This window comes from Scatophagus argus, chromosome 6, assembly GCF_020382885.2.
Source record: "Scatophagus argus isolate fScaArg1 chromosome 6, fScaArg1.pri, whole genome shotgun sequence".
Lineage (NCBI taxonomy): Eukaryota > Metazoa > Chordata > Actinopteri > Scatophagidae > Scatophagus > Scatophagus argus.
The window spans coordinates 15,623,970-15,644,535 of NC_058498.1; the positions used below are offsets into that span (position 1 = coordinate 15,623,970).

The 20,566-nt window shown below is 41.0% G+C and overlaps 2 protein-coding genes across 3 annotated transcripts in view; one reads left to right on the plus strand and one right to left on the minus strand.

Annotated features, from left to right (window-relative positions):
• Positions 1–551: 551 nt before the first annotated feature.
• dio1 (iodothyronine deiodinase 1) lies at positions 552–3,276 on the minus strand. Its single transcript, XM_046392605.1, has 4 exons — positions 2,847–3,276; positions 2,612–2,755; positions 1,791–1,990; positions 552–1,487 (listed from the first exon to the last, which is right to left on the minus strand). The coding sequence occupies exons 1-4, from the start codon at positions 3,259–3,261 to the stop codon at positions 1,422–1,424; spliced, it is 825 nt and encodes a 274-aa protein (XP_046248561.1). The 5' UTR covers positions 3,262–3,276; the 3' UTR covers positions 552–1,421.
• A 1,545-nt stretch (positions 3,277–4,821) lies between these two features.
• The window catches only part of LOC124060488 (zinc finger protein GLIS1), a 72,781-nt gene continuing 57,036 nt past the window's right edge, over positions 4,822–20,566 (plus strand). For both annotated transcript variants that reach the window (XM_046391519.1, XM_046391520.1), the window contains exons 1-2: positions 4,822–4,967; positions 5,144–5,471. In XM_046391519.1, coding sequence (XP_046247475.1) covers positions 5,192–5,471 — 280 coding nt within the window. In that variant the 5' untranslated portion in view covers positions 4,822–4,967; positions 5,144–5,191. The remainder of the gene's footprint in view (positions 4,968–5,143; positions 5,472–20,566) is intronic.

Genomic DNA, 20,566 nt, shown 5'->3' on the forward strand with positions numbered 1-20,566 from the left:
ATTCACTGAACTTATATGACCCACATGCAGTACAGTATGTGTACCATTTATCACTTCCAGACAAGACAGCAAACAACAGCCACATTTTCATGTGGTGCACCGCTGTGTGTGTGTGAACATTAAAGCCCTGCAGCCATTTTTTTCTGCAGGAACATGATGTCAAAATGAAAACCTCTGGAGATTTGCAGACAGTCTTATTTTGTCTTAATGGGTCAGGGGGAGAGAGAGAGCGGATGAGTCACAGCAGCTCAGAGAAGAGACAATACAAGTATACATGTGTGGAAACAATAGCTTGCGCACAGTTCTGGTGCTTCTCATTTCATTAACGTACTGTGAGAGAGCAATAACTTGGATCGGCCATGTTGTGTTCGTTTTTTTGAGTGAAAGCTAAACAAAACATGATTTTACTGTCGCTTTTTTTTCATTTTCATCCAGCTACACTGGGATTCAGTGGAAGAAGGCATAAAGAAAGCAACAAACTGATTCACTGACAAATGAACTGTAACACACTTCAGGTCACAAGTTGCATATAAATCAAGAAGTTGATGGAGGAGTCTTGCCAGATTATTTTTATTGTACTACAATGCCAGCATTCAAAAGAAGTTGTATTGTGATATTAGAACATTCAAAGAAATGCAGATTGTTTAACAAGATTCTTATTATACATTAAATGTGTTTAATCATAAATGCTCCAGTATAATTGAGAAAATGTCCACTTTTAAGTCATCATCAGATTACAGTTGCCAGAAGTTTGTACTGTAAGCATCATGTAAAAAGCAGCATCCTGTGAAATTATCTTGGAGCATTTCGCAGACGATAGAAACCCTTAGTGATTAATACAGATTCAAATGCCGAGAGCAGACTTAAAGATAACTGAACCTGCGAGAGAAGTGGAAAGCAAGAGAATTTTCATTAAAATGAAGGGCAACTTTGGTGACATCTCCTGCATATTATGTGATACCTCAAACACAAACTCTTCAGTGGACTTTCTCTCAGTGTGTCATCTTCATCTGGCTACAGAAGCCAACGGTTTACTCTGCAGCTGTCACTAAGAAACAATGAGAGGCAAGTTCCAGATGAGAGACTGATGAGTGAGATGCATTTTCAGAGTCCGGGAGAGCCTAAAGGCAGTATTTGTGCAAATCTGAAGCAGTTCTAATGTTTCTACTCATGCAATGGTTGTTGTAAGAGATGCCAGAAACAAGCTGCTGAACTAGTAAATGTAGCAGTGTAATGTTTTGAATCTGATCACAAAAAAAGAAAGAAAAAAAAGGTATGGTCATGCCGTGTATCTGTAATATATGTATGTTGATCACAGCTGACACCACTGGCCCTTATTGAACACAGAGATCGCACCATATGAGACTGGCCAAATGGCAAATATTCCATATGTGGCTTGTCTTGAGACTGAAACAACCTTCTTATTTCATCTTCTTCAGGAATGAACGCACCTCCAGGGGATCATAGCCCCAAGGCCCCGTCCCACCCTGGGGAACACAGAACGAGGACTGTTAATGACACAAAGCTAACCACGAGCCAACATAACATATCAGAGACATGTCTCAGCTATGTAAGGTGCAGTCCAACGTTGCTGGCGTGACTAACATGAGCCTGGCTCTGTGCCAAGAATTCAGATGTTGTGTCTATTTCTTTCAGCACTCCTTCTCACGCAACAACAAGAGATGAGATAGCGTAGGGACTTGTAACCTCACAATTCTCATATTGCTTCAGACTGACATGAATTAAAAGGACACGAATTAGTCTTGATGTCGGTGCTGCTCAGATCTCACCTTGTAGACAACTTTCCCCGCCCGCAGCACGTAAAGCCTCTCGGGCAGAGCGCCATACTTTATGGCGGAGACGTTATTCATTTCATCCACAACCACTGGACACAGGGGCTCCTTCTGAACCAGGATCTGTGCTGCAGACAGCCTTTCCTCCAGGCTCCGGTGCTCTTTGATGTCAATGTTGCTGGTAAATGCCCAGCCATCTAACACAAATATAAAGAATGTTATTTTATTGGAATGACACTAAATGCAGCAGAACATCAAAGCTAAGGAGCATATAATAAATCCTGTTTTATGCTTGTTGCTTAAGTGCATTGCAGTATCAAGAGATACTTGGGATGAGGCCCAGATTGTGGGAGTGCCTGATATGTGAGCACAGAACTTTATCTCATGGACTTAAAGGACTTCTCCTAGTGACTACACATTAGACTGTTTTGGTATAATATGATTAAATGAGTCTAAAGAAGATTTCTACAGCTGAACCTCATCAGTTATCATATTATGTCGTGTTCAGACTATAAATAAATAGTTGCTTTGATTTTTCAGGATACAAAATAGTGGCTCTCAATGATAAATACAGATTATACTTTATTTTTGAGCTTAAGGAAAATAAAGTACTTTAAAGGCACACATCAATCTTCAAAACTTTTTAAGAGTTTAGTTTTTGTCTATAGTGCAATTTTAAGTATTTCAGGAAAGTGCTAATAAATAAAGTGTAGTTGCTTTCTTGTTTGACCTCCTCCTTATAAATTCTAGATGCAGAGTTTCTTCCCCCATCCATATTTTTCCACGATACTTGGCTTCACCTGGCAACTTTTACTCACCTGTTGAATGTGCTTCGGCGATGTAGACCACAAGAAAGTCAGCCACGTCGCTGAACTCCCTGACGAGTTGCTTGAACTCCTCAAGTTTGTAGATAAACGGGGGTCAGGTGCAACTTCCAAAACTCAATACCAGCGGTCTGTTGCCTGTAGAAATAAAACCAAAGAGCGCATAACTTAGAAGCAGAGAGGGATCAAAGTGCGCCAAAACACGAAAGCTGTAAGCATAATAAGGCACCTTTCATATACTTGAAGATACTCATTTTCTCTCCCTCCATGCTGACCACAGGCGAGTCCGGAGCTGCTCTCCCTACAAAAGCGTCTTGTCCGAGAGACAACCACATGTGATAAGACGCGGTTTTGACGAAGTTCATAGTTGTAACTGTCAGACCCCAGTCTTCATACTTAAAGTTGGGATTTTGGGTCATAGTGGTCTTTTCACCCATTCTGAGAATCATCCTCTTGGTGAGGCTTGGTGAAATATGGTTCATGATCCTGACCGTGACATTGAGTCCTATCATATACAAAAACATGCATACTGTCGACAAATGCACCAGCAGCTTTTGCAAAAACATGCCTGCTCCTTGGCGGTGGTATCCTAAAGACCCGTCTCTGCAGCAGTCTGGTTGTTTAACATGTCGGTTAACACCCATCTGGCGCCTGGTCGATAACAGATGCCTTCAATGTCTCTTTCTGAGTTCGTACTTTCTATTTCCCCTGGCAAATACAAAACCCGTGAATTCATGTATCCATTTTACCAGACCACCCAGAAATTAAACGTACGGCGTACGGCAAAGTCTCTCTTTAGGAACCTTTTCTGAAGAAGCACAAATATCCACAACACAAACTGTAGACGTGGCGTAGCCCATGTGTAGTGCCCTCAGTGCCCAGATTTAGCCAGATTCAGGTTTTGGCATCTCATTTTAGAATTAATCACGTGAGAAGTAGCTTACAACAGAATGAAGAAGAGTAAAACAACATATTTTTGCATATGATTTCACATATGATTTCTCTCTTTAATGAAACTAACAGCACAATAAGGTTACAGTGAAGGAACGCGCACTCAAAACCCATCAACATGCGTAAATTCTCTCTGCTCATCCTGCGAAAAGGGCATGTTTCAGCAACTCTGGTCGCCCATGGTTTTCTAACGTTTTCACATTTCCAACAGCACGCAAATGCAGCATCAGATAAAATTCCAGTCGCGCATGTCCTCATTTTAGCAGAGACTGTTATTGCAGAAATAGAAAATAGCAATCACACTTTTCCCACAGCATTTATAAACTTTAATTCTACAGTTTGTTCCTTTTGCCTTGTGTTGACCGTGTTGTCAGTGACAGTGTCATCTCTGGGTTATGAGTTTCCCTGTCACGTAAGAACCACTAGATGGCACTAGAGAATAGCACTTCCCACATTAAACACTGTTCCACATGGGCACCAGCTCTCAACAGCAGGTTTATATTACAGGAAATAATAATTTGACTCGTGATTATGAACGTTGAGAGGACTTGGACAGCCATTCTTTATTTTTAATCACAGTCTGTTCTTAACTCTGGAAATGCAATTCAAAATTATAAATTCTAATACAACAACAACAACAACAGGTGATCCCTTGTCATTTTGATCAGTAGTTTTTCTGCCCTTACACTTTTGAATAAGACGTAGTGAACTGTGGTCCAAAGAATGATTAAAATGATGTATTTATTAATGTTCTTTTAGGATGTGTGGAAAAATGTCCAGTCAGCCTAATTTAATCTAATTTATATCAAAATCTCTGCTTTATGAGAACTCATTTTCTTGCAGTAACCACCTCCCCATATACAAAGAATACAGCTGCAGTCTTGCACAGACTATACTGCCAAGTAAAATTTTCAAATATTAATATATAGTATAGTAGTGATTTGCCATATTTATGTATATGGCACAGTGGAGAGCCCTTCAGCTATAGCCTCATCAGTGTGATAAATACATACTCTGCCAAAGCTTGGAGAGCACTCTTGTTGAGTGAGCTATTTTGCATTTTAAATCAAAGATTTGACTGCTGGTTACATGCCAATTGTATCACAGCACACACGCCTCCAGGAGCTCGCAAACGTTTGATCCAGATCTTATCCTCCCACAAAAACACGGACACAGTCTTCATTGGTGCTCCTGAGTCCCGCGGAGCAGTGGAGCAATGGGGTGTCAATCAGAGAGGGAGGGATGGAGGGAGGGAGACTCATGCTGATGATGCTAATGACCGATCCTCACTGAGAGGATGCTATCGATCAGACTTGCACATGCTTTCCCCTCCAGTTCGATAAACATGCTGATGTGCGTAATTAGACCTTTTCTGCTCTTCGTTGGCTAATTGCATACGGTAGGTGTTACCAAATTCCTCAAGCTTTATCGTTTTGTCCACTATGTTCATTTTTCCTTTTTTCTTAGGAATGCATGGTTGCACCGTGGAGAAAAAAAAAAAGTCAAACAAACCGGTTGAATGTCGTGTTTTAGCAGTTTGCAGTCACTTAGTTGTTTTCGCCTTCATGTGCGCAGGTAATGTGAGCAGCAGCTTGCGCACTGCATGGGAAAGCCGAGTCATCAATGCAGAACCACTCAACGCTGTTCGGGATGGTCAGCCACTGTCAAACCCCCTCTTTCACCGACTTCACCGGCCTGTCGCTCGCAGTGTACAGCAGCAAGGCGGACATTTGCACTCGGCGAGCCGGCAGCGGCGGGTTTGGATCCCAGATCTGCCGGAGCTCCCCTGACAGCCCGGCTCACATGAACGGCGCAAGCCCGAAGAGGCTCATCGCGTCCGAGGAAAAGGCGCATCTGTCAGCCAAAACTCCGCGCTCGTGCCTCCCTCTCCCTCCCGTGCAAGGTAGGCCCCGTGGATCCAAATGTGAGCACGAGCCCCGGTGTGTTTAAGTGATTCTGCTGACGTGATTGAAGGTCACGAAGCTGATTAACAAAGTTGGTTTTGCCGACTGAGTGATTCTGGATAAACTGGAATAACATTTGTTGTAGTAATGATTATTTCTCGCATTCAAACAAACTATCAGCATAACAATAACACATTCGGTCACACAGCAGCTGTGTCAGCCTTGACAATCTGACCAATTAGCGGCTCAAGGTTGTTTGAGATTGATAAAAGCCGTTATCTAAAATAATCTTGCTTCCATATGGGCTTCTCAAGAGCGTCCTTTGATGCAGCTGCACTTTGTATTTGTGTTGCGAGCCCTGTTTGCAGTTGTGAATCAGGTCTGTTAATTAAACCCAGAGCCTTCTTGGATCTTTGGCCAATTCATAAATAACACCAGAGTCAAAGTCTCTGTTGCTCAGTAAGGCCATGTGAATTGATGCACGGCATGTTGAACAATTGCCAAGCAAGTGCGCGTTTCCTATGGATGTTAACAAGGCATGATGTCTGATGTTGGCGCTTTTAGTTAAATATGGAAAGCTTGGCAACTTGACGTTTGGACAGTGTAGAATTAATTTATAATTATTTATTGTGGTTTTCCTTCTCGATTTTCGAACAATATGAATCGTAAAACGTTCAAAACTCAATATTTGAGTCCTGCAAAAATAAATAAATAAAAATAAATAAACTCAACAAAAGGGAAAATGTTAAAACAGTTACATAGATGAAATGATCTCCGTCGTACAGATAGCATCCCGAGTGGAAACTGGGCTTTGAGTCTCGGTGGAAGCCTGCTCCATCCTGTTTAGACGCAGTGTTGCTGTGAGAGGGCGGAGGTAATTACAGCTCCGTCCTAAATTATGATTAGACGGAACAGACTTTTATATTAGCAATCATCCTTGCAGCAAGAAGAGGATCAACGGATTTGATTATTGTTTCTTCTTGCTAAACACAAACCATATGTCTGCTGAATGTGTCTCAGCATTTATGAGCTCTCTTGGAGCACAGTTGTGCCCTCAGCCCTCCATCCCCAGCATCCCGAACCAGAATGAATCGTCTCATTGTCTCTGCAGCGCTTTTGAACTCGCTTCCCGTAAATTGTGGGAATGCAAGATGTGTAATGTGTTTGTGGATTATATTGTGCATATTAACGTCGACACAGACACACGCGTATCTGCGTGTCCGTTTGCGACTCCGTGAGGCAGTTGAGCGATATTTTAATAATTTCAATATTTTGTGGTTTATGAGTTAAAATAGTTTTCAGCCCCCTTTTTGAAGTGCAAAAAAAACCCCAACTCAAAAACATCTACTTTTTTTTTTAGCACAAAGTGATTGAACTACACCACAAAACATATTACAAATGTATGATTATTCATTTTCATATTATATTGACTACAGTATCTCAGTAATGAAAAGTTTTGTTCAGTTCAACTTGTACTCCTAATGTTGCTTTTTCTGTCTTTCATGAATATCCCTTATGTATTTCAAGCATTTCTGTGTTGTCTTATGGTGAGCATGGAGCATGAAAGTGATCTCAGTACTCATCAGTCTTTTGTATCATGCCTCATTTCAGGCTGATCGTATTACACACTCCCATTTGGGGACAGAGCTGGAGTTTAAACTGCATTCTCAACTGTTACTTTAGATTTATACTGAAAGGCATCTCTGAACAAACACAGACTCTAATGTTTATCCTGATAGAAGTGAGACAGTAGAGGAAGAACTTACCTCAGACTGGAGGTTTCTGACCTTTTACTTGTACCGTGTGATTGCAAAATTCAGTGATAAATGTGAATAAATTTAGTGCATTCTTGATTTTTCATCCAATCCTCAATGTGGGATCTTTTTGGGAGGAAAGCCATACTGTACCATGATATACTCTGAGCCATTTGCATTCCGTGCTGCTCTGCAGATTTCCCAATTATTCCCAAAAGTCCAAATCAGTGTTGTATATAAATTTTTCACTATGTTGTTTTTGCATCCATGTGTGTTTACACGTATATAAATCAATGAGAGAGACCGACTGACTTCGAGCCTGTGTGAAGAAGTGAGTTCACGGAGTTGAGGTGCCGTCGTGTCAGCAGACTCTCGATACAGATTTGGCTGAGATTTTTACAGGTCAGGTATCCCGAATGAAATAACTTAAAATTTCGGCTGTTTTGGCGCAACCTCACTGCTGCAGTGCCATTGCATTTTAACAAAGGCCATTTATTTTATATTTTTCTTTACATCAATTTTAATAAAGTACAAATCACAGTAATATGTCATGTGATGTGCGTCAGTTTGGAAACCATTACTCTTCGTGAGGCTGATTATCCTTACACTGTGAGTCCACTGTGCTATATATATATATATATATTGGTGCCCACCAGCAAAGAAAATATTTTGCTTGCAAAGAAAAACACTTGACTCCTCTTGAACAAGAATATGAGGTTGGAATGAAGTGTGTACTCTCGCATCATTTGATACCTTACTTAAGTTTCTCCTGGCTGGGACGAAGCTGCCGAATCTGGGAGCTTATTTGAGGAAAATGTTTGAGTTAGAGGAGTGTGCTGGAGTCCCACACTCCTTCCCTCACATAAAAGCAGAGGTCTGTCTTGTTGATTCAGCCTGTAAAGAGATGAGTAATGGACTTTTGGATTTAAGCATTTATGGAACTTTTTATATTTCACTGCCTATGTATTGTTGTCTTTTGCCAACGCATGTTATCATGACGGTGTTTTCTACAAACCCGCAGTGTGTGCACCTGTACACCAGCATCCATTGCTAATCCATACTGACACTGTGCCAGAACATGCTGAACACACACACACACACACACACACACACACACACACACACACACACACACACTGTGTGCACATGTGACACAGTCACGCACAAATATGTAGACATGCACGCTTGTTTGTGGAGAAGTGGCATTGGCACCAGTGTTGTATTTCCTCAGAGTGACTTAGTTTCCTGTGTTTTCCCCAACAGCATTTGCAGACGTCAGGCTGCAGAGCGATAATCTGACTATTATGAGAAACAACCGACTGTTACAGCCCTGTTATGAGCCTCTGCTGTGTCGAACGCTTAATGACAGCCTCCCAGTAGCTTGTGAATACCTTTGGTTGTATCTGCACAGCGAAAGATATCAAGTGATTTAGTTAAGTCACTTATTTATTTATTGTTGTTTATTCGTTGTTATTCTTTAGAGAAAGAGGAGTGGGTAGTTGGCATCAGTTTTCTCTGTCAGACAGAAGAAATGCTGCATGGGAGCGATGTTATTGTTTGAAATCCTTCATAAAAAGAGTAAGTGATAACACGATTATTCCAAAAATATACATATTATTCAGGTTCAAAGTAATCAGAAATATGGCTCTCAGCCTAACCTGCAAAGGAACTTGTGTTCTCCTTTAAAATGTCAGTGAGTTTTGCTGCCTCTTCTGGGTAGCTGTTTAGGGATTTTCATCTGAGTGAATCTTCAGATTTGTGTCACATAAAATGTTTAATCGGCTGTGATTCTGGGAAAATGTTTGCTTCAGCTATTTCAAGAGGTTTTGAATTTCTTAAATGACCTTGGACTTGATGCTATAATTGCTTTAAGTTTGGTGTTGATTTATGCACAGATCATGCCTTGTGTTTATGTTGGATCTCAGGTTTTGTTTTTTTGTTTGTTTTGTTTTGTTTTGTTTGTTTGTTTTTGACTTGTGAGCCAGCTGTCATTTGTGTCATAGTAGTAGTGAATGATTAACTTGTTGACCAAAGAGACGGTACTAGATCCCTTATTTAAGGGTTATGATAATCTATCAATACACTTTGTTTGGTTTGTGATATTGATTTTTTTTATTATTAAATTTGAGGCAGAGGTTCGCTTTATTTGTACACGGGCTGTGACAAATGCAAATGCAGACCCCACTGTTCTGTATGAATACAAAAGTTTTCTGTTTTTTTATTTAAAAAAAAATTCAGATATTGTGCAAATGGCATATATATCACCTTTCTTACAGTATCACAACACATTGCAGTGTATTGAATTGTAGCCCCTGTATTGTGATACATATGGTATTGCCAGATTCCTGCCAACGCAGCGCCCTAAATCATCAGAAAATGTGTGCTTAAGGAAGCGCTCTGTTCATCAGAGGGAAATGAATGAGCAGGTGACTATTTTGTATACACGAGCATCCAGACGTGTTGGTTTTTGTGACACTTTGATCCTGTTATTTGGATTATAGCAATACAGTCATTCCTTTTATATCTCGAATCAAATATCCTTTCTTTTTTTCCTTTGCTGAATCACAAGCAAGCCAGTGAATACATCGTGCCTCTTCTGTTGATCTTTTCTCTGTGGAAAAGCAAATAAGTCAATTTGAAGACAAAAATATCTATTAAGTACAATTGAGGTTTGCCGGAGTAACTGAGTATCTCAACATCGCTGCTGGTCAATATGCCAAAAGGTTGTAGCAGCACATTCAAGCTTATAGCAGCTATTCTTCCCAGATGTTGTGAAAGACTGATCAACCCTCAGAGGAAACATTTTGCTGTCACTGCTGCTAAAAGAGATTTGACCTTTTTTTGAACTTGTGGTTCAATTAGTCTCATGGCCGAGTTTAACCAAGAACATTTTTGTACCGGATTGTGAAAAGGTTATACAGAACATTATGTGTTGTTCCTTGTCAGTTTGAACTCAGTGATATTTTACGTAGAATTTGTCAACAGGATCTGACTAACAGATGTCCTGTCTTTGTGCGCCTGTGTAAATCAAGTGGAAGTATACATGCATGCCTATTTATGTATCGTGATAGTAACATTCTTTTGACAAGTTTTCACAGCAGTCAGTACATTCCCATGAGCCAGAGAGAGCGCTTCAGCCCACGTCTTTGTGTCTCATATGAGCTCAGCAGTGAGTTATGGGCAAACGTGAGGGTGCTGCATAGGAAGGGTGTTGCAGGGTGTAATGTTTGCAGCATGTTCCATTGATTCATAAAGCTGAGGCCTGGTGATGATTCTGCAGCGGTATTCCCGTAAACCTCTGTCTGGCTGAGAAGCTGACGAGGGAATGCTGGGTAATGGAATGGGAGCGCTTCCTGAATCACAGCCACTAGAGAGGGAGAGTGAGAGAACACCCCTGGTCTGGCATCTGCTTGGCTGAATCACCTCAGTCAAACTTGGCCAGCGATACTCATGACGTGCGTGGAAACAGGAGATAAGTGGCAGAGGAGGAGATGAGTGTTGCATCAGCTTCACTGAGGTTGCATTCACACACACACACACAGAGGAGGTTTATGGGAGGTTGTGACTCTTTTTGCTTGCATATCTTCTCATTAGTCTTCTGAAGTTACAAAATCAATGTGTGCATGTGTGAAGCCACAAACAAAGTGACACAGCACTTTGATTTGAGCATTGCCACCTCTGCACTGTCCTTTTACTTCTCCGTATTCAGTGTCGGTCAGGTCAGATGTTTTCATTCTTATGTGACCAGTGTGGTATGCCTATGGCATCTCACTGTGACCAAAGGCATTCTGACTTTCTTTATGCCAATGAATCCAAGTCAAGGCACACAGCAAAAATATGATCTGGTTTGAGTAAGTGTTGAAATATTACTGGAATACCAGAAATGTTCAGGGCCTCAGTTTAATCAAGAAAAAGCTGCAGAGTTGGCTCAGGTTTGTCATCATAAAAATTTATTTTTAGCCTAAAACCTTGTCTTGAGAAGTGCTCACGAAAAGTTTCATGCGATACACTTCTGTTAATGAAGGGATTAAGTTGCCAGGTCCTGTGAATCAGGCCACATTTTTCTTTCTCTTTTAACTGTTTGTAACAAAGATTAAGATACGTCTCTGCTTCTCTCTGATTATTTTCGCCTGGACATACCACAGCTGACCACATGTCTATACACTCTGTATTACTCATGCATTTTCAGACAGCAGCGACTCCTCTCGCAGACCTCTCTGTGTATGACTTAGCACACGGGTGGGTTTTTGATTTACATCTCGGCTGTGCCACTTGCTGTTCTTGGCTCGACACTGCTGTGTTTCATCAAAGAAAAATCCGCTCCACTCTGACTGTGGCAGTTAAGACGGCCGTCTGCCGCAGCGCTGCCTCTGCCAGATCGAGGCCGAGAGCTGACTGGGCCCTCACAGCTGTCAGCTGGAGAGGGAGAGAGAGCGAGAGAGGCGGAGAGAGACGGAGATGGGGCCATTAGGATCAGGACTTCATTGACCTCCCTAAACAAGCTGCAAGAACACAGTGAAGAGGCTCCCATTTAATCTTTTCCAAAAGAGAATATGCTACTGCCTTATCAGCAGTTTATCCAATTTAAGCTGTGGTCAAAATGTGAGTAACATTTACAGCACTTAATAGTTGCTAAGTGTGCATCAGAGCTTTGTAAACAGATCATCAGTTAAATCTGCCACGGCAACAGTTTCAAATCCTCAGTCTCAGCTTGTTTAAATCGTGTCTGAAATTGCTCTTTTTTAACAAGGCTGGGCATGTTGGAGATTAATCAGCAAGCCAATCAAACACTGGCTTCAACTGAGTGGTCAGAAACAAATGGGCAAACATGATGCGAACTGAAGCTGTTTTAATGCCTTCATTAGAGCCAAGGAGAAGGCAGCCAAAATGTTTGAGTTTTATCCTCCCTCTTGTTCTCCCTCCGTCTCTGCCAGGAAGCTGCCATGGGGCAGTGCCCAGTCTGCTCGCTGCACCATTGGCTGGCGTTGCCCCAGAGGACTATGAAAGACATTATAAAGTCTAATAGTGCAGTTTATATACTTTATTAGTGCTTGTTAATAGAAGCCGAGCATTCTGGAAGAATTACTTATTCTCTAGTCATGTGCAATGCAATCCAGCCCCTGTGCTGCATTAACTTGCTCACCAGGACTAATAAGTGCACAAAGGAATGACGGCATAAAGGTGGTTGTCGAGAAAGAATACTTCTGCTGGTCTGTGAGTGATGTGGGTCAACATCAATTGCACTTCTGTTCTCAGATTTGGACTCAAACTGTTTAGAGGTGCATTATGTCTTTTTGGCAGGTAGGGATCTGTACACATTTTTGTCCTAGATAGAGAGCCAAGTTTCATCACATGGAGTCAATATCTATTGAACTGTTCAGTGATATATTTAAAAGCACTGGCAAGCAAATCCTCGACTCAGAATTGATTATAGCCTGTGTATTGCTTTAAGTCAAAACCTCCAAGGTTCCATCAGCGCAGGGAGTGATATCATCCAAGGTCAGCACACAGGCAGCATTGTAACACAGGTGGACTGGTGTTTTGTCAAAAAGTTTCTTTTTTAGTAGCAAATCTGGACAGGACCATGCTACATGATGAGAGGAAGTGGAGGATTTTGGGAAAGTGAGGCTGGAGCCCTGGTCAGGTTAATGCTTGCAAGTCCAAGCTGCATAGAGCTGGGAGACTCGCCAGACTGACTCTAGATGTTAATAAAGTTTAGCGGCTCTGTGCCAGCACTGTGATCTGAAATGCTCAGGGTTATTTTTACAGACTTTTTACAGACAATTATATTTGAAAGGGAAGGCTGTTTTTCAGTGGACTAATATCAGAGCAAGGAGATAAAGTATGTGATAAGAAGATGCAATTTCCCATGATATGATGTTGAGGAATGTTTTTTTTTTTATTGTGTGGGAATATCTTATGTATGAGAACTTGCCACGTTCTACTAAAACAGCAAACAAGACAATACTACTTTCTTTCTTGTACCGTTTTACAAAAGGATTGTTAAAAGTGAATGTTTTTTCCAAGAATGCTCTGTTTCATCATAGCCACACACCCTAAAACCTGGTAGTTGTCCAACTACAACCACAGACAGATGGAGGTTGAATGCCTAAAGGGTGCTTTGACAAGATTTTTAAAAGAGAGAGTGAGCATTGTAGGTTCATATTCCCAGTCCATTTTGTCAGCTAATCCAAGGATTGTCCATTTATTCTGTAGAGTCTCTCCTAGGAACTCTTCCAGCAGCAGTGGTGGTGAAGAGTGTGATTTTAGCGCACCCACTGACATGAAGATCTTCAGAAACATATTTGAACAAAGCTGTAGATGTCGAGTTGCATTTAGTAAAACGCTTAAAGATTAGTATCAGAAATGACAGGCAGCAAACACTACATCTTCTTACATTAAAGAAGGTGCAACCAGCAAGTGTTTTGCTGGAAAAATGACCAAAATAATCACTTAGTTATCGGGATAGTTTGAATTAATTTTCCTGCAGTCCACTAAGTGATTAATTAACTCATCGTTGCAGTTTGACAGCTGTACCCGCCTCCCTGCTTCCTAAAATGTATCCAGCTAACCTCAGGTTCATATTGACCATCAGCAGCCTTTTTTGCCTTACCAATCATCTTACCAAACTCATCTGAAAAATGAAAAACATAACATAACTTGAGTGACAAGAAAAATGTGTCTTGTAGGTCGATCAGCATTGGCCAGAAATGACATTCAAAAACATCCACAAGCTGAAATATGTAAGTTACTATCCCATGCAAGAGTGTGATTCAGGCAAGCCACGTCAGATAGTGCAAACAAAACAGTTCTGCTGCTAAACGTAGAATCTCACTTCAGCAGTTTTAAGCTTACTAAACTGTTTGATCCACCTCCCCTAACACACCAATAATGCTGCTGAAAAAGTCATACTTGGAAAGTGATGGAGATTACTGATGACCTTAATGGGAAATAACGGCAGCAAATTGAGAACATTATGGTGCTTCCTGTGCATGATTTGGATTCAGTATTATAGTGTTTCTTTAAAGATCTGATTCTTTTGATATATCCACATGTTCTATCCCTCTGACTGTTCAGGTGGATAAATAACATATTTTCCATAAAGACAAAGAGGGTACCCCCTTTGATGAAGAAGAGTGGCCTACCTTTGAGCTGTTTCACAACTTCTCTATGTCTTCGTTGAACCTTGTTGTAATGGGTAGGTAGCTGAGCCTTTGCCGCTGCCAGCTGCACTTTTGAACCACAAATAACTAATAACAGACTGCTAAACAGTGGGGTGTTGGATTTATAATCCTCACTTGTCTCTGACTCTGGCTGCTTTAAAGTAGAGATGCTGAGTTTTCTGTTTAGGGATTTTTGTACAGCAGCATTCCTAACCAATTAGCCAGTGCTGAATGCAGGTAGGGGGAACACTGTTCTGTCTGTCACATGTCAGTGTCTTTGTTTAATCATCTTTGACAGGCCGGTTGCTGACCAGGGAGCTGAAGGAGTCAGAGATGACACTGTCCCGTTGTTGCTCTTCTGATGTCCTTCCAGACATTTCACCCCCTGGACCTGAAAACCATATCTCACAGATGAGCTGGTTGCTCTGTACGCAAGTTTCTGCTGGAAACACTAGAGACATCTGTTATCTTCTGGCTCCTGTAGTGTCTGTCCTCTTTATATTTGCTACATCAAATTGCATTAAAAGGAAACTGTGTGGTTTTCATTTGACAGTGTTTTCCTGCAATCCCAAATGAGGAAACAATTTTGCTATAAGCAGTTTTGCTGAAGACAAGACACTCTGTTCCTCTTTGGTTTACTGTTGCCAGGTTTAAATGTAGGACCCCTTTACTCCATTTGAACTCGTGTGGGCTGTGCTGTAAGTGTGTTAAATGGATCCATATTACACTGAGTAATAGCCTCAGTATGCACTCTTCATTAACATGCTTAACATTCCCCCGAAGACCCAGAAGTCAGCTTCTATAATACACTGCTTTACACAAACATCATGTTGGACACTTAAGATTTCTTATGGGGCTTGTTGTTGGGAGTTTTAGTAGCAAGTAAATTTGGATAGAGTGTGTGTGTGTGTGTGTGTGTGTGTGTTCACGTACGCTAATGTTTGGGTCAAAGTGAAGGACAAGACGGACACATTCATGAACTCTGAACATGAAAACCTTGAAACATTAATAAAATATACACACATTTTTTGCCAGCTAATTAGAGCAGAGTTCCAATAGAAAAGTCTAGTGAAGAGGTTCATAAAATGTTATTGTTTTGAGCTGTTTTTGGCTTGAGAATGAAATCTGTTGCAACACTGGTCAGCCACTTGTTGCATGTTTCCAAAACAGGACACACAACTTTGTTTTTGAAAGTAAGAAATCTCAGTACTTGGCAAAGTAAATGCTGAACCACTGATATTTTTCAACGACTGAATCACCAAAGAGACATTATGATCATTTAATGCTTTGGGATGGTTGGAAACATACTTAATATCTTTGTGTGTTTGTGTAGAAAGGCACTTGCACATGCTGTATTTGATTAGCTGTTTGAGAGTTTGGGGGTGTATATGTCTGTTTTGATCAGTATATGAAACGTTTGCTTTGGATCATCCCCTGCTGGACACTCCAAGCCTTGATGTCTTTCAAATTTAATAAAGATGGTGGTGGTGAGCAGGTTACTTTAAAAAGCTGAAAGATTTGAGCCTAATGGGAACCAGCATGCAGCTGTCCTAGCTAACTTAGCATTTACAGTTGTTTCCCCTAGATCAGTGTTCAACCTTTACGATGAAGCCAAAACCCATCAAGAGGAGCTTCACTCACCTTAAAGATTTTTGGATCCTCACAGACAAGACACATGGATTCGCACGGTTTCAGCAACCAGTAAAACTTCTCATAGCAGGAAATGTCTCTTATATATCACCAGGACTTTTGACAAGAATATTTAAGATGAGTACCTGGCTTTTTCCCCAGTGTGTCCTTACTGACGCTGAGTCACAAATTTAGTGGTCGGATAAAGGGAGTGAGGAAAGCAGAGTAAGATTTCTCTCTTCTCTTTCTGTTTATGTAGCTTTTGCTCATAAAATGCCAGTTCACAGCACATGTTGACTAATGCCGATAAAAAGCCTAATCAGGCACTTTCAGCTCGTATCGACAGTGATCTAATAGGCATGTGTTTGAGAGTTGAAATGAATTAGGCAGCGTCAGGGCCATGACAGCCAGGTGCTGAACACTTGGCCCAGCGTATCTGAGCCTCAGCCAGTTGGAAAACGCATTGCAGAATTTATCTGCACCCTTCTCCCTCGACAAATTATTTTATTGTTCCCACACAGTTGGTTTTCATTTAATCTTTTGGCTAATGATAGTCTGAGACCATGTGGTCCATTGTTATTCTTTATTCAGCATAGATATTCTGACTGGAAGTGTTCACATCTGATAGCACACTCACATGCAATAGAAACCATCCATATCATGACAGACAGAAGATTTACAAATGTACACAGATACTACTCAGAATAAACCTAGTATACGTAGTATATAGCGTATGGAGGACAACCTTTGTGCTTTGTAAATGCTGTAAGTTCCTCCAGGGCATGACCTTAGTGGCTGCCTGTCAATCTGGGTAATGCTGTTTCCTGAATGGACAACTTCTGTACAATCTTCCCTCAACAAACTCCAAACCCCCTGCTCCAAAACCTTTAATCACATTATTCAGTGTGTCTCATGTACCCGGACTAGTAGATATGCTGAATGAGAGCTGTAGATGGGAGAGATAGGGTAAAACTTGCCTGACGTCCGAGCCCTGCACTCTGCCTGACCTGAGCTCAGTACAGCAGGACTAGGCCGCTAATCTTTAACAAATGCTGGGAGTCTCCATGACCGGGCCCTCGCTGAGATGGCTTAGTCAAAACAGCTCCGTTGCTCCTGAACACAACCTCAACCTCTAGCTTATTTCAAACGCTGATTAACTAACAAATACCTGCTGCTTGTTGCACAGCATTACACAGCCCGGTGCATTCTGCAGTGCCCCGTGGACTCTGACATCGAGTTTGCTGTCCTGTAGAGGAGCACGCAGGCCTACAGTGTAACAGGCTTTTCAGGATTTGTTGGTGTAATGATGCATGACATGTTAAGTGAGCAGAAGCACTGAAATACTGTACTGAATGAAGAGGGTGGTGTTGTTTAATCTGTCATTATATTGTTCAGGGACAGTGTTTTGTTTTCCGAGTTGGAAAAAAAAAACTATATAAATCAAGGTTTAGCATTGTTACTGCACTTCATTGTGAAAACCTGTAGTATTTTTCACAATGGTGTACAAACAAAGCAAAAACATATATTGTACAACAAAATGACATGTTTTCTTTTCTCTCTGTAAGCATTTGTTAAACTCAAACTGTGACGTACACTTACTGTGAAAATAAATCACCAAAATCGGCAAGTACCAATTCACACTGACAGCCGTAAACCAGACAGCCAAGGTTTTGATTGTCTGGTTTGAACTGAACAATTTTGTGATTAAAGTTGCATCATCATTTCATCTCCTGCCAACAAACTTGACAAGTAAAAGCAAAACACATATTTTTAGCAGATGATACTGGTAGGAGTGATGAAAGACAGCCTTTTTTGGTCCAGTTTCACATTTCACTGGTCTTAATCACCCACAAGCGATCTCACTTCCCATATTTCCATGAAAACCATTTGTTTTTCTGCTGAGCACATTTTCCCTTCCACCTGATCACAACAATACCGCCGACGACGATCAGACGCGACTCTGCCTCGTCTTCCCAAACGCATCACTGTTTACGTGTGCATAGCCACATTTTCTGACTACTTTGGGCTTCAAACAAACACCATGCATCACCACTTCTACTGTGTCATACCTTTGAGAAGTATCAGAATGTTTCAAATATGTTTTACGTATTTACAGTGACACTAATGCAGAATGTATCGTGATATTCAGCAATAAGTATGTATGGTTTTGGCAGTCACTGTAAGTGATGAATAATGCAAGTTTATTGTTAAGTCATTTTTATGCATCTGTGGTGCTTCGATTGTCTTGGCAATGTAGCACTGGCGCCCAGCATAAACTGCCACTATGTGTGTGTTGTTTTTTTTTTTTATTGTAAATTTTTGAGAACAATTTGATATACTGGGAACAATAAATCTTGAACAATTTTCGCAATAATGCAGTCATTATTGTTCTGAAGAATGTTACTTTTTATTCCAGCTGGACAAAAAAAAATACTAGAAAGATGAATTTTTGTTTGAGGGCCATAAAAGACTGCAGTTAAAAAAATATTTAATGTATAGCCCCTAAAACCACAATTGGGCAAAAGTCAACAGGACTTGTTAGCCCTGTCCTTGATAACTCTAGCTGCAAATGTGCATGCACAGTTTACCGCAGTGCCCACTTTTACAGGGCCAGGCCTGTCATTTGACACGAAAATATGGCCAATCTAGGTCACTGTAAAGATGCCAGTCTTCTACAAGCCTCAAGAGCTCTGAGCCATGAAGGAGTCCAACGAGAGCGGCAAAGCATCAGTATATGTACAGTGCAGCTTGCCAAAATACACTCATTTAACAGCACAAAAAGACTTGCAGTGAGAACCCGCATGTTTATGTTAGGGATGATGTAAAATGGCCAGAATTCATATTTCACATCAAATTTCTCTTTTAAGATGGCTTCTCTCAATTTTTACGTACAAGGAAACAAACATTTGCATTTCAAAGTTCTTCAAATAAAAATAAATGAAGAGCAAACCCTTTTATGGGTTTGGAGACTATATTGGAAAACAGGTCAGGGGCAAAATGAATATTTTTTTATGGTTCGTAAAAGAACTTCACAATGAATGCCAGGTTATGTGAAAGGCTTGACGCATGGTACAGGCCAGAGCCCTTCGAGGTCCTCTTTATTCAGCCCTGACACTCTCGGGCCAAGAGCAGCCAAACAACACACATGGCAGATGCCAAGATGATGATGAAGAATGATTTCTTTATTTCTGCTCGTTATCATCTGATTAGACTCCTTCTCACCACAGATCCATCCAGATATCTATCATCTAACAACCTTCACTTTTTCCTGTTGGGCTTATCACACTCTGGTTGATTTATGATCATTTGCTGTTTCTTTATTTTTGACTCTATTCAAGGGTGGATATTAGAGAAATGACAGCAGGTGAGGGTAGAGGGTGGGGGAATGAAATACCACTAATATCCCTATCCATGCACAGTTTTTTTTTCCTGGATTATTGTGGTTGCTTTAATTAGGATTCATGTAGTGTGGCTAGTTTTGTATAACATACCAAAGGTTTTGTATATGATTAATCATATTGTGGGAACTAAATATGTACTAAGTATGTGCAAAGTAAAATATGTGCATAATCCTTTGGAAGGTGTTGCCAAACAATAGTAAACATCCTGCTCCTTGAGACTAATTTTCGCTAGCATTCTACTGCTGACAGAAACCGAATCCCACCTCCAGTTCTGGCTGAAGATTTCTCAACTTTTTATTTGGCCATGTTTCCCAAACCGTTTCACTACTGCAGGTTCTTTCACCACATCAGTGTCTATTTTCTTTCCATCTGCTTCCCTAAGAGATCACATGAAAAAGATCACATGAGGTAGAGCATTGCTCTCTCGGACACGATAATGTTCATAAGTGTCCTGTAGGCTGTGACACGCCACGGTTTTTAACATCTTGTAGTGTGTGAATGTTTGAGATCAGAGAGAGGAAAATCTGTGAATTTCTCCTTGTGTGCATAATACAAACCAATTTGACTCCTGGCTTTTGGTGACACTCTTGGTCTACAGGCGATTGATGATGTGTATTGTCTTTTGTCGACAGTGTGCAGAATATGTTTTTGTATCACAATAAACAAACAAAAAAATGTTCAGTTCTTGTTAAGGTGCTGGGGTTGACCCACAGTAAAACAGAGTGACACGTTCCGACTCTGAAATCGTTTCACTTTGGAGGCTGAACTCATTTCTCACTCTGGCTGTAATTGTCGGTTGACTCACGTAGCGAAGGGGCGAAGTGAGAGCAGAAATCATAATAAAAGGAATCTTATTACAGCCATTAAATAAGAGAAGTGAAAACACGGGAGGGTTTTAATGCTTGGACATCTAAAATGCTTACGCAGTGAGAATATATTTGCTCATAAAGCTCTTTGATGGTGGCCCTGTCTGTTCCGACACAGAACGCTGCTGTCTGTGTAAATAGCTGTGTATTGACCTCCCACCGCACAAGATTGAATGTGTTTCCATAGGTGTCATTTGGTACCATTTTGGGTTTTTACAGGCCCCGTGGTGCCGTGGTCCCTGTAACCACGAGGGTGCAGGAGTTATGCCATCGCTGCTCAA